The sequence below is a fragment of the Melanostigma gelatinosum genome (assembly GCF_949748355.1).
Source record: "Melanostigma gelatinosum genome assembly, chromosome: 13".
NCBI lineage: Eukaryota > Metazoa > Chordata > Actinopteri > Perciformes > Zoarcidae > Melanostigma > Melanostigma gelatinosum.
Window position 1 is genome coordinate 11807127 of NC_136646.1, and position 14000 is coordinate 11821126.

General features: G+C 42.7%; 1 protein-coding gene across 1 annotated transcript in view; it reads left to right on the forward strand.

The window, feature by feature from the left end:
- LOC306786447 (protein shisa-8-like) overlaps nucleotides 1-5908 on the forward strand; it is a gene marked incomplete at both ends in the record, with an annotated part of 72642 nt that extends 66734 nt beyond the window's left edge. The window contains one exon of the mRNA XM_079281224.1: nucleotides 5403-5908. Within this exon, the coding sequence (XP_079137350.1) occupies nucleotides 5403-5908 (506 nt within the window). The remainder of the gene's footprint in view (nucleotides 1-5402) is intronic.
- Nucleotides 5909-14000: the final 8092 nt, after the last annotated feature.

The following is a 14000-nucleotide window of genomic DNA, read 5'->3' on the forward strand; positions in this document are numbered from 1 at the left end:
GCAGCCATGATGTAAATATGACTGTGTAAAACCTCGGACATAATTTCCATTCCCTGTGTCCACGGACAGCGGCGGACTTCTGCCTGTCGCAGGGACACGCATGCGGTTCCATTCATACTACGATTGAGGTTCCATGTCTGTCTGGCGTTCCGCGCATGCACGTTGGCAGCAGTTAGGCTTGTCAAAATTGATGTTTGAATATTTGTTCTGAAATAACATGTAAGTTTTAACTATTAGAATATCTATTTTCGTGCATAATGTCCACGACCACGTGTCCTAACTTCCCGTGAGCAAGAAAACCCAAAGACAGAAGACATTGGTTGTGTTGGTTCAGCAGGCTATTCAGTCGACTATTAAACACAATTGATCTGTTTCTTTTTCTCTTCATCAAAACCCTTTCCCTTTAACTCTTAATTTGCCCTCTCCCATCATAAGAAGAAAGCGACAGTTCATTTCTCAATGTATACATTTCAATGACCTTCATTATTTAAAACAGTTTAAGGTACGTTTCTCCTCTATTTATCGATTGAAACACTATCCGCTGCTCTTTTTTATATTCTCACCGTCTCTTAGTCAATCGCTAAGAAAGGCCATTATGTTGTACCGTCTAATCAGCTGAGACAGTAAGAAGGAAAAGGATGGCAAAATGAGTGTGAAAAGTAACCGAAGAGAAGAAGAGCAGAAGAGGGAAAATCTATCTCATCTCATTATTCTGCTCAGTGAGTGAGAAACAAAGGCCGATTGCAGCAGCAGCAGCAGCACCCCCCCCCCCCAACCACTCAGTGATGAGTGTGAGAAGTCAGCCACATTTCACTGAAAACGACACCAAATAACAAATCCTTCACACACTGAGGTGCAGTGCTCCTTTCTCAGCTCGCTCTCTCTCTCTCGACGTCTCCGTATTCAGTTCTGTCTCTGTTTGATGACACACACACACACACACACACACACATGCATCTTCTATATTCATGCTTCTTTTATAGTTCTTGTGTGTTGTGTTTTCTACTATCAGAAACAATGATCCTTTGAATCTGTGGGTCCACATGCTCTGAATGATGCAACATACACACACACACACACACACACACATCCAGCATTGTCATACATTGGATACACTCAGACACACTCTTAACTTGTCTTTTTCTTTTATTCTCTCTGTTGTTTTCCGTTTCTCGCTGTCGTCATTCGTGCTTACACCCGCGTGCATTATGCACTATAGGTTGACACAATATTAGATTACAAATGATGAAAATGACATGAAAACAAACAAAAATATCAAAGTAAAAGAGATATTTTTATTAGATATTTTTGCAGTGTGTTTGCTGCATTTTTTTAGCATGCGCTTCAGGTCACATAATGGAAAAAAATAAGTTTGGGGATTTCTTTCATGACTACATGAACTGGAGTGATCTCATATCCCCCAAAATATAGCTTTGAAGTAGAAGGAACTCCACTGGTTCAAAGTTTTTATTTTTATGTTTTGCACTTCAAGATAGGGTATCTTTACTGTGGAGCACCTGTGGAGACCAGTGAGGACATTTTAACATTTGCTTCACTATATTTTATGAGGTGGGATGGAGATCTCAAAGTGAAGTACCAAATATGTCAGTCTGAATTATATTGAAATCTGCATTAAGTAGTGCAAACGTCATTGAATGTTTCTATTTGAGGTAGTGGTGCAGCCATGAGAGCATTAGCATCTGTGGTTTAAATATTTCACTCAGTAAAAGACATCGTATATGCAATGAAGTGTAGAACAGGTACAGGACACTGTCATGGAAAATGTGGAAAAGGAGGGAATATAAGAGTGCTAAGCATAATTGAATGGCATCTCAAAACAGACCAAATACAATACAGTGTGCTGTCAAACTCTGTTAGAGGGCCCACCTTCTGCAGTTATAATGTGGTGGCCCAGATTGGGCCCACGGGCCTCGCTTTAGGCTTCTACTGGATAGAGAGCAGAAGCTGATGTTGTTGAAGAGTACGGAATAAATGAAATACAGATGGAAAGATTGGATAACAAGAGAAGCGAGAGAACGAGTGAGCAGATGGAAAGTCCGTGAAATGGAGAGGAAGGCACACAATACTGTCACAGAGGACCCTGCTGTCAGGCGCTCCTCCTGGCAACATGTGTGGAAACACTCTAATGGACAGCAATCGCAGTTGTTGTGGGAAGGAAGGCTGTGTTTAATTCATTGTTTTTGTGCTGTACCAGATTCTCCCGCCCTGTCCAGAGATTTGAACCAATTTTCTCTCAAATTCAGCTGCAGTATATTACACAAAACTGAAAAACAACACTACAACTGCACAAAACATATCTATTTACATAAAATTCAAAACCTTGTAGAACACGCTGCGTATAAAACCTGCATTTGTAGCAACAGTACCAACGTCACACATGCATCTTCACGGCATCGTGACAAACAGGCAGCTGGTAAAAGCTGCCAAAACCACATGATGCACTTTGCTGCACAGACGCATACACATCAAGCGGCTTATTCCCTCTTCAATGTGCAAATGATGCATGAATGATGTATGTAAATGGCTTCTTTGTCACCCAACCACATTTGCACACACATGTACGTAAATATAGGAACCCACAGACACAAATACACAATAATCCCGAACACGTTCATCACTGTTTTGCAACATTTAAATTAAAGCATATAGCAATTTTTCTGTTCATTGTCCTAATTCTTAGACATCAATAATGTGATACTTAATTATGCCTCCTAAATCTCCGTCGTTTAAACAATTAAAGTGATACAGTTCATTGTTCTTTCTCCGTCTCTCATAACTGTCCAAAGGTTGATCTACTTGTTGTGGCACAGAAGTGCTTCTTGGTTCAAAGAGTAACGTAAAAGTTTCAAGTTTCTTTCACCTCAGCATCACTGCTCACTGAGTTCGGTTAGCTATGTAACCACACCCAACGGTGATGTCACAGTGTACTGACACACCGGGGAGCACACTTCTACATCACTGCAGCAAGGCGATGACAAAACACTGGAGGTCGGCAAATATATGTTTGTCAGTTTTGTAATAATCCTTCATAATCCTGAGGACCATGGTACCACCAAGTGCATTTTAATGTGACAGCAAACACTGTTTTGTCAGAAACACAACAGATGAACTGGTGTGTCTGTTTACAGACAAACAAATTCTCATTTCAATGAAGAATTCAGTCAAAAATAATTGCAACTATGTGATCATTCAACCTTCTTGTTCCATTACTCGCTGCTGTATTTAAAAATGTCCTGCCATCAAAACAATGCAGCAAATGACCGTTGTCTTGTTGTCAGTGCTAACAGATCGTTAGAACGCTGACCAATCAGAGCATACTGTTTTTTTCTGGTAGGAGGGGCTTAAAGAGACAGGAGTGTCCGTATGACAGACCGTATGAGATAAATAGTCTTTTTTGAACATTAAAGCATGTAATCATGTTCAAGTAGAAACCCAAAATACAAGTATGAATCTGAAAATGAGCACGATATGTCTCCTTTAAAATGTTTAACATCTTTCCTCAATAAACCAGTTATTATCGATAAACCAAATTGTTAAAGTTCAAGTTAAACGCAGGCAGCTTTGTCATGTTATGAGAAAAGATATGCAGTCATCCTTTGAGATAAACAACTATTTAAATAGTTGCAATGCCACTTGCTTTATTTGATGGTATATTGAGAAAAGATGGATTGTATTTAAATCTTTGGACCGGCTTGGAGAATTTTACTGAGTGATTGCTGGTGACTCCTTCCTCAACAGCTGCTGTTGAAGTGCCCTGGAGTTATACAATGGACCCACATTTGAAGTGTTCAATAAGCAATTACCAGACAGTGATAGCATTGGACAGTTTCTTGACTTAAGGGAATGTGAGATTAGTCTTCGAGGTGTTTTCTGAAAATACAAAATATAAGAATCAATGTTCTCAGTCATCTTGCTGAGTGAATCAAGAGCAGTGGCTACAGAGGGCAACACAGCCCTCTGCTAAGCCTTTCTAACAAATAAATCTAGCCAATGGATGAATTATTTGTATGTTATTTAAATGAATATTGTCCAAAGACTCTCCTTGCAAAGCTCTATTTTCTTGAAACCGCATGCAGAAAACTCAGAGCTTAAGCGGTCCAGTGGTGCAAATATACAGCACCCCAAATATGCTCAGAACGAATGTCTCAGAACACCGTGAGATGTGTGTGTGAAAGTGTCTCTCTGTCACACACGCATGCATTAACACTAAGGCACATTCATCGATATTCATTACAACGAATTAAACTCAACAGATCATACATCTTCAGACCAGACAATTGACACAATCATATTATTATATTCCTGTTTGGAGTGTAATAATGATAAGATCCGACCCGCAGCCACACAAACAGATTTAAAAAAACAGACAGATGTACTTTGTCATAAACATGTAGTACAAGCTGATAGCAGCTGCGTCCTGTTATCATATGAGGAAGACAGGTGTTAAGAAATTGAAGGATAGCGAGTCTAAGAGGCAGTACGATTCAGAGCAATAAGTGTTTGAAAGAACGAAAAAAGACCCAAATAAAAATCATCATAGAGAAGAATGTTTTTATTTCTCTCCAGGAAAAACGGACCAATAAAGCATGGCTAAGCAAACAAGGTTGTTAGTATCTTTAGGGCAGTGTGTGTGTGTAGGGTGTGTGTGGGGGAGGGGGGGGGGCAGTGGTGATGAACAGCAGAGTCGAGTTCCACTCAGGGAGCTCAGACTAATCTGACTCGACACGCTGAACCCACTCTATTTTTACTCCCAACAAATCTCCCATTTTCTCCGACACTCACTTACTCACCCTCCTTTTTCTCCCGTTTTGTCAACTGTTTTCCTGATTCTCAGTCTCGCTCCCTCTATTCCTTTCTCCCTGGTGCTGTGTTGGTGTTTTTGACTCCCCTGTCTGTGTGTAGACAGTTCAGAGCTCAAATACATAATATATGGTACAAACACTCACATCCCCATGGACACACACACACATACTGTGTACACCCTGCAGGATTCATCGTGTTTGCCTTGGATTATTTAGTATGTGGTTACCTGACAGATTTGCCAGATTTGTCTGGTGTGTGTGTGTGTGTGTGTGTGTGTGTGTGTGTGTGTGTAGGTGTGTGTGTGTGTGTGGCTATACAATACAATGTGTTTGTGATTTGATGTGTCTGTGTGACTTTAGCCAGATGAGCTGTCCAACGATGTTCAGGGTCACAATGTGATAAGTGCCACACACAAACACACAAAGCATACATTGTTAAATTAGTCAGATGATATAGGTGTGAGGTGAAGGTGACGTTCACCACTGATTGCTTTTATTATTTATTGTCTTAAATTGTCATTATTCTAATTTAACCATACCTTAATTTTTTCTACCTCTACTGTCTCCCCCATCCTCCAGACACGACTGCTGCAAGAGACTACTACAAGAGCTACCCAATGGTGGATTACACCCACCGCCAGTCCCCTCCCATGTTCCAGCCAATCAACTTCCACCCCAAGGACAAGCCCTTCCTCCCGCCGCCCGACATCCACGCGCCACTGGCCATCACAATCAACGCCTCCCAGATCCCCAAGCCCAAGATCTCCAAGACAAACACCCACCCCCTCACCTCCAGCTCGGCCTTCAAAGCATGGGACCCCAGCAAGAGTCACATCCAGCACCCGGTGGCCACCCACATGAGCCTCCAGGGGCAGCAGCACCACCCCATCCAGATCCAGCAGCACCACCACCAGCCGCAGCACCAGCAGAACAGCCGGCACCTGGCCTACTCCAACAAAAGGCAGTTCAGCATCGAGACGCTGCCCGAGCTCTTCTCGCAGCCGCTGGGCTACAGCCACTCACCGCATGTGCACCCCAAGCACAAGGGACTGCCCACCAACAGCAAGACGGAGGTCACTGTCTGAACATGGGGATGAATGGGTGAACAGACAGAAGAGGAAACCAAGTGGAGTTGTAAGCAACTTTCAAAGAAATGCTCAGATATCTTTTGTATCCAAAGCCGTAATGGCGAGAGGAGAGAAAGCAAATATCGTGTTCAATCAGATGATTCTTTTTTTACATTTTCCTCATCATTGTTGACAACAATAATAATAATAATAATGTCAGTGATATGTGTGTTCTTTTATGACCACTGGATCAAAACAAAAGGTGGTGGATCGGCAGGTGCTGGCTGTGACTCTTTGAACCTGGCCGCTCCTCTAAATAATTGAGTGGGCTCTCAGTGTGTTAGCACAGCTCTCCCCTTCTTCTGCTCTCAACCCCTTTGCACCTCAATGACACTCTGCACAGCTCTGTAGCACCACTCCACCACGCACAAACGTTCAAATCCCGCATACACACACTATCTACCCCACAAACTACCCATCTGCTACTTCAGCACCACGGACAGCACCATGTATTTATCATAACACAGCACAGCGATAGCCGCTTTTGGGACGCTCCTGAAACGCACTGCGGCGACGGGTCTGGTGGAATCACAAAATGGAATCAAGTCTACAGCGGCCACGATCAGCTCCGGCGCCAGCGGCACAGCCGGAATGTGGCGCAGCCGCGCCCAGGTGGAGGCTACTGATATTTCAGAGCCATAAGGTCGGGGCCGTGGATTCTAACTTGCACAAACCTCAGTGAGATAAAGGATCAATGAGTAAGGCAGACTAGACTAACATATTCAACGAAACAACCCCTCTGCCACTGCACTCTCTCTGCTACTACGAGAAGGAGAGGGGTGATGTCAGGTTAACAAGGGGGATGCATTTTGGTCATTTTGCTAACAAGGGGGATGGCATCCCCAGTAAAAATCGCCTGCTGTTTTTTCGGAAACTGTCAGAGAGGCTGGTAGGAGGGAGTGTTTCCCTTAAGACTTTGACTCCCCATCACCAGAGACAATGCCATTGCGTTGTCAGCTCCCATTGCCCTCCAGCACCTCCAGAGAGTGAGATATCAGCCTGGCAATTCATACCAGCGGGGGGGAAGGGGGGGTTGGTTATTCATCTCATTCCAGGGTCAAATGAGATGAGAAGGATCTGAAATGTGTACACACACACACACACACACACACACACACACACACACACACACACACACACACACACACACACTCAGAGCAGTCTCAGAGACCACAGGCACCTCCCAGTGACACACAAACAGAAACACACTTGTCTCTCCACATACTGATCTTCTGAAACTGGCAAAGTGATTTAGCAAGCGCTCTGTTGGTATTAGTAATGTTTTTTTGAGCTGCTCACTTCAGTCACTATCTCTTGTGTTACTGTTGATGTTAACCTCTGAAGAAAACCCACGATGAGTCACGATCCAGAGAAAGGGAGCTAACGAGTCCATGTATCCTGATAGGTTGTGATGAAGTCATTGCGTTCTCTCCTCCTTCTCCGCTCCACACTAGTTTAAAAAAGTGAGGCTGAGTTTGTTTCAGAGAAATGTCAGCCAATGCTGCATATTGGTCCAAACATTTAGTTGTACCAGGAAGTGAAATTATGGTCTCTGAATATAGATCATGTACATCCATTTGTACATTTCACTCTATTCAGCAGACGGATCCCCAAGTTTGCAGAGACATGATTTCATAATCAAACACTTCATGATTAACATCATGAAGTGTTTATGGATGTAGGAAGTAATAAAGCAGCAATGAGTTACTTTTCACAGTATGGCTATTCCTAAACGCAGCTGTTTGATGCATGTGTTTACTGCTGCAATGCTAACATAATCTGAGCGGCTGAAACCACTTGTCAGTGCACTGCAATTTACTTCAGTCCCTGTAATGCTGTCCTTTTGCATCCAGTGAACGAAAAGTGATTTAATTCCTGCTTTTAATGCTTTCAAACACAGTAAACACATCTAGTTTTTTTTGGCATGGAAATGATCAGATTGTAAGTTTTGATGCTTTTATGCTATTTACATGTTACGTCTTCTTTGCTGGCTCGCTAGCGATAGCCACATTCAGGACTCAGCTGCTTTTGTTCAAGGCTGAAGGGTGTATGAACCCCAAAGCTTCATCGTGTGGACTTCTGGAGAGCTGCGTGCAGTCTCCGGGGCTAACGTTAAGCTAGCTGTTGATGGTCAGTGAATACCTTCAAACTCTAGGCTGGCTATTTGACAAACCAAAATCTATTTCTTCTATCTCTACTTAATTAAATACAGAAATTATGAATTGCTGATTTAGCTCCTCGTCTGATGTGTACGGTTCCATTTAATCAAAGTGAAATGACCTGTAATAATCCTTATAATAACAATAGTAATAAATGATGCCTCGGATGTAGATCCCTATACAGTTAACCACAATGGCCGCTCCGGGTGGCTTCTTTTAGTCAGACTCCGACACAACCGTTTGAAAGAATGGAGGTGGCGAGTGCAAAGTTTGCATGACCTGTAGAGTCACATCTATGGGAAATACGTTGAAACATACCGGAATTTCTCTTTGGATGATCAAATTAATGGAGCAAATAGTGTAACGATTAACTTGCTTGTGAGTGATTAGTAAAGTAATTGCTGTTTATTGTAATATATTTGACATTATATTACATTTTTTCAAGTAACTTGTCACACGCTGACAATTGCTTGCTTCAGCTGCTTTTCAACCTTCAAAATCTCCACACCAGCTCCACACCACATGTTCTCCCCTCCTCCTCCACCCTTCAGAACAGCCCAACAGCCAGCCTGACTCACTGATTGAATTCACCTTCATTTGTTATCGTGAGGACACCAGCTATGCCGCAGTGCATATGCCTGGCACATGCTATAGCACATCAGACAGGTGGTGGAACCGAATCAAACGGCAGCGCTTACCAGAAGTCACACACTATTTAGCACTTTCTCTCGCTCCCTCTCTCTTTCGGTCTCTTTTCTCTCTCTCTCTCTCTCTCTCTCTCTCTCTCTCTCTCTCTCTCTCTCTCTCTCTCTCTCTCTCTCTCTCTCTTTTTCCACTTCCTGGCAGCCTCCTGACAGACTGTCTTCTACCCCCCGGACCGCGCTCTGTGCATCCATGTCCATGAAAGTTGAGCGATGGATACCAAGCACTTGTCTAGTGTTTGGTACCCAGTGCTCCAAGCTGTTGTAAAGCATGGTATTCTCACTGGGTCCTCAGAGCATGCGGGGGGGGGGGGGGGGGGGGGGACTATTATTAATGACAGAGTCAGTCACAGGGCAGACTCCAGATTTACTCCCTAATACACCCTCATGCTCACACGCACATGCAAGCAAACCTCAAGCTCTCACACTCAAAAGAAAACATTCACACACTGGCATCCACAAACGCAGACATGAATGACCAGATGCTTTACAATACATTATTCACATCTGGAGCTTTGCTGGTACATTGATGTTTCTCCCAAGCAGAATTGTCTGTGAGCCAAATTCCTCATTTTCGTGGATGTACACAAGCAAATAAAGCGAGCGACGGAATACAACTTTAACTGGAGAGATTAATTAGCAATACAATGCTTGTTTGTAATGCTGCAATGGCTTCTCCACTGTACCTCTCCAAGATGTGAAAAGCCTGCAAAGCACGGCTGCTGGAGTGGTGCTTGGAGCTGCTGGCAATGCTTTTGTAATAAGGGATCAGCACAGAGTGGGGATCATGAATACAAAAGCATGGATGGGATATGCATGTTGTGAATATGCATCAAACACATCTGTGCTTATGCTCTCGCCAGCACTGCACTGTATGTAATGTACCATGTTGCAGCAGGTCTCTTCTCCACGGCTTCCCTTTCTCTTTGACTTTCATTGGGTGCCACACTTTAAGTGGGTCACTCCATATATATGAAAGGTTTTCTGTCCTCTAACAGCCCTACCAAAATATTCTGTGGGGTCTGTCCTTAATCCCTCGGAGGTTGAGAACAAACGAGGAATGACAGCGAGTAAACAAGCAATATGCGTCGGTAAAGCAATAAGCGCCCAGCCGTCCTCACCCGATCCTTATCTCTCTCTCTATGTCTTTCTGTCTGGAGTCCTCCTCGGAGTTTAAAGGGTGAGCGCTAATGCGGGTGTGGGTGAGTTCAAACCGAGCGGAGAGCTGAGCGAAAGATTGGGCGGTGTTGCATGGACTCAGCTGATATGGCGATGGTTGTTTTTCATTTGGATTCGTTTGGGTTGTCTAAAAATCATTAATTCTGGGTTTTATCTCTCTGATGTACTCAAACAACCAGCATGGTGTGACTGTAGCTGAACGGGGGGAAGTCGGTCTTTACTTACTTAATTGCACAATTTCCGCATCATAGCTCTTGTTGTGCTTGGGTCTTGGAAGATAGGACCCTTTCATTCTCTGGTTGACTTAACAAACAGCACCGGAGGTTTGACACAAAGGCAACACTTACTCCAGGATTTACAATAACAGGAGTCTACAGTAAATCCTTCAGGACACACAGAGCCTGAGGACAGGCTACCAGCAAACTTCTTCTCAACTTTCCTCAAGTTTCGTTGGCTGACATTGCTCACAGTGATTTTCCCGACAGAGTTTAAACAACAAGCACTGTGAACGGCAGATTGTTGATTATCTTCTTGGTCTTTGGGAGATGCGCATCAGACGTGCCACAATCACAAGAAACACTCTTGCTGATGTGCTGGAAAAACACCTTTTAGTGTTAATTTCCCTGTTGCCAGGCATCCAGGAAGCAGACTTTTTTTCTCAATGCTGAATGGACTCGATGACTCCCTTCAGGCAAAGGACTGCCTGGAAAAGCAGTTGGTAAAGCTGAATAAATTAGACCGAAACAGCTTCCGATGAGCCACAGGTTTGCCTCTGTTGTAGACAATGTAAATACTGGAACACATGCAAAAACATACACGCACATACATACACACGAAACAAGACACAAGAGCCACAGTAATTATATATCTTCCATACGATGTCCACAACTTTGTGGTACGCAACAGGACCAAAAGCCTTGAATCGGGGGAAACTGAGTACACCTAACTGATGCTTAAACATCCAACACAGTGAGAATGCTGAGACTGTTTGGATCATCAGTTTAGAGTGCGCTTACTCAATCTCTCCTGATTAACGACAGACTATGGCGCCACACGCTCATCTCAGAGCTAACTGACTGTTGTTTGTAAAACTTTCTCTCGATAAAAGAAACAATGCAAGTATTCTACCACGGGTTATCCGAATGCAACCTGGTAGACATACTTGGGCTCCATGATCCCTAGCAATATATAGATTATGGTGTATGGTTCAATTGTTTCTTTGTTTTCTGTCAGTTTGGTTTTTTGTAATGTGTTTTTTCAAGGATTAATCTCCTGTCAAAAACAAAAAAAAAAGCTCATTTAACCAATGGAAAGTGCTTCCAGGTGTTAGACTCACGGCTGCTCACCCTTCAACCCTCCCCCCTACTCACCTTCCTTTACCACCAGAGGATGTCATATGTTTGAAGCTTGTGATCTTTTGAGTTACATTGTATGGTATACATGCACTCATGTATTTAATGTTAAAAGATATTGCATAGTATCCAAGTGCTTTGCCAACACATTAGCTGAAAGATGAAAGGAAGAGTCAGTGATTTCTTGTACAGCTTTTTGCATCTGCAAAAAATGACAAAAAAAAAAAAATTCATGCAACGTTTCATGATAATTTGTAATGGGCAGCAATAGGCTGCCTTGGATTGCTATGTACTACTTGTGTATATATGTATGCTGTACCACTTGTCTGCTGTGAAATTTGTTGACTACTCAGCTTATATAAGGGCTTTTTATAGATATAAAAAACAGACTGGGCAATCACTCTCTGTAACTCTAGACAAATTTCTCGAGAGGGTTTTTTTTTTTTAGGGATGACGGGATGTGAACAGAATTTTCATGCATACAAAATGCTCTATAAATAAAGTTTTGACTGACAAACTGGCTGAACTGTCTATAGGCAAACATACGACGTTGACCCATGTGTCCTGTTTGAATAAATCTTTCGAGAAATATACCATTCATTTGTTAATCGTACATGTGTGAACTGGCTGTTTCTGTTCAGGAGGAGCAATATTTTAAATAAATGCCAACATAAAGAACTTTTTGTGACAGCCTAAACTAGATCATTAAAAGTACAGTTTGACATTTTGGGTAATACGCTTGTTCGCTTTCTTGCCGAGTCGTGCTGTGTCTCAATTCAGAAACTTTGGTTGGTACACTTCCATGTAGTACACTGTGTAGACTATGTACTAGACTGGATTTAAGGGTAGTGTTGTCTCAAGTAGAACATGGCTGTTGTGCACTTACCAGAAATGACGAATTATTATTATTTTTATCGAAAATTGCAAGATGGCAACCATTAAAGGTGAGAAGTGTCCACACTCAAGTCTTTGTTAAGAGTATACTATCCGGGTACTAATAGTGCACTGCATTTTGCCATACATGTCAGTGTGAACGCACTTATGCACTCAAAATAGCAAGTGTAACTACGTGAAAACACAAATTGAGATCCGGCATTAGATACTATATGCCGAAAAACACACCAGAGCAGTGGCGAAGTGTGGCATGTGGTGAGCTGCCATGCAATGTCTACGGAAAGCTGCGCCGGCTACTTTGAGCTCAGTTTGGATTACGCCATGATGTGCAGCCAGAGAGTACCTGCAGCCAATCAGTAAACAGAGTCTTCTGACTCCTGTGACATGTTGACCTTTGTCACAAAAATTCCTCCCCGCCTTAAACACATGAACACACCTCCTCAAAAAATGTAATTATCGCAGCAAGCAATGTACGTAAATTTGTGCCAGGCTAGCTTTTTCCCCTTTTTTCCAGTCAGTATGCTAAGCTAAGCTAAGCTAAGTGCTGACTGTGGCTAAGACATTTTCAGGGAATCAACAAGTAAGTGTAATAGTTCAAATATTTTTAAGCATCAATAGCAAATATCCGTTTTTGGCAACATGTCATGACTTGTTGTCTACACTTTTTCACAGGATTAAACTCAACGCAGAAAAGGAAATATACCAACAGTTGCCAGAACGGATCTTGCAGACATTACAGGTAAAAGCTTCATCTGATATTCACCAAGTTCAGGCTTGTTGGAAGCTTGTCAAAAAAATATTCAGGGAAATACAAGAAGATAAATATCTTAAATGAGTGGGTTCACCAGCTGGGTAAATTATGACACTTCATCACAAAATAACCCCCAAAATCACTGACTCTCATTGACTGATGATATCAACCTAATTAAATGGTCGTGACAACAACATTCGTGGTAGTGCTAGAATAGGAACTGTCGCCTCCTACAAGCTGCAGCCCAAAAGATCTGCGTCAAGCTTTCGTTTGACCCAGTTAGAGAGTTCCCAAGCTCGACGCCCGACACAATATGCTTTCAGGTCTACTGCTAAGTGCCGCACATTGAAACAGAAAGGACAGAAAGTCACAACATTTAACAAAACGATAGACAGGCATACCAAAAGGTTAGAATATGAGGAACTGAGAAAAGGGAATGCCAGTTTCCTCATCCTCTAACATCACCTGTTTTCAGCTGGACAGGGAGGGAAAGATAACATCTCTCTTTTTTTCCTCTTCTCTTCTCTCTTCCTGTGTCTTTGTAACACACAGCCTAAAGTCTGGATATCCCAAAGAGGCTTGTGACCTCTTAATTTGTTCTGATGTCATCTGGGAGTTGACTCGATGCGTTTCCCTTGGGTTTCGAGCGAGCTGGCAGCATGTGTTTTAGAGCCCTTAAGTGTGTGATGTCATCCGGCAGCACGTTAAAAAATCCTTTTGCGTCGTCTTGTTTCCTGCAGCCTGTCAAAAGACCAATCCCTTCCGCCCACACACGACAGAGGTGAAGTTCAATCCTAATGCATTAAAGAACAGTTTTGTTAAACAGTGATTGGTGAGAGAGACCATACACAATTCATCAGGCGTGGTATCTAATTGACCGACTATAACTAATTATTTCTTACTAAGTGCAGCAAACATCCTCACGGCTGGATCAATAGTCTAATCCAGTTATGAATGTCTGCACAGAAAGCATTACAACATAGGGTGAGTTAGAGACAGAGATTTGACCTCAAA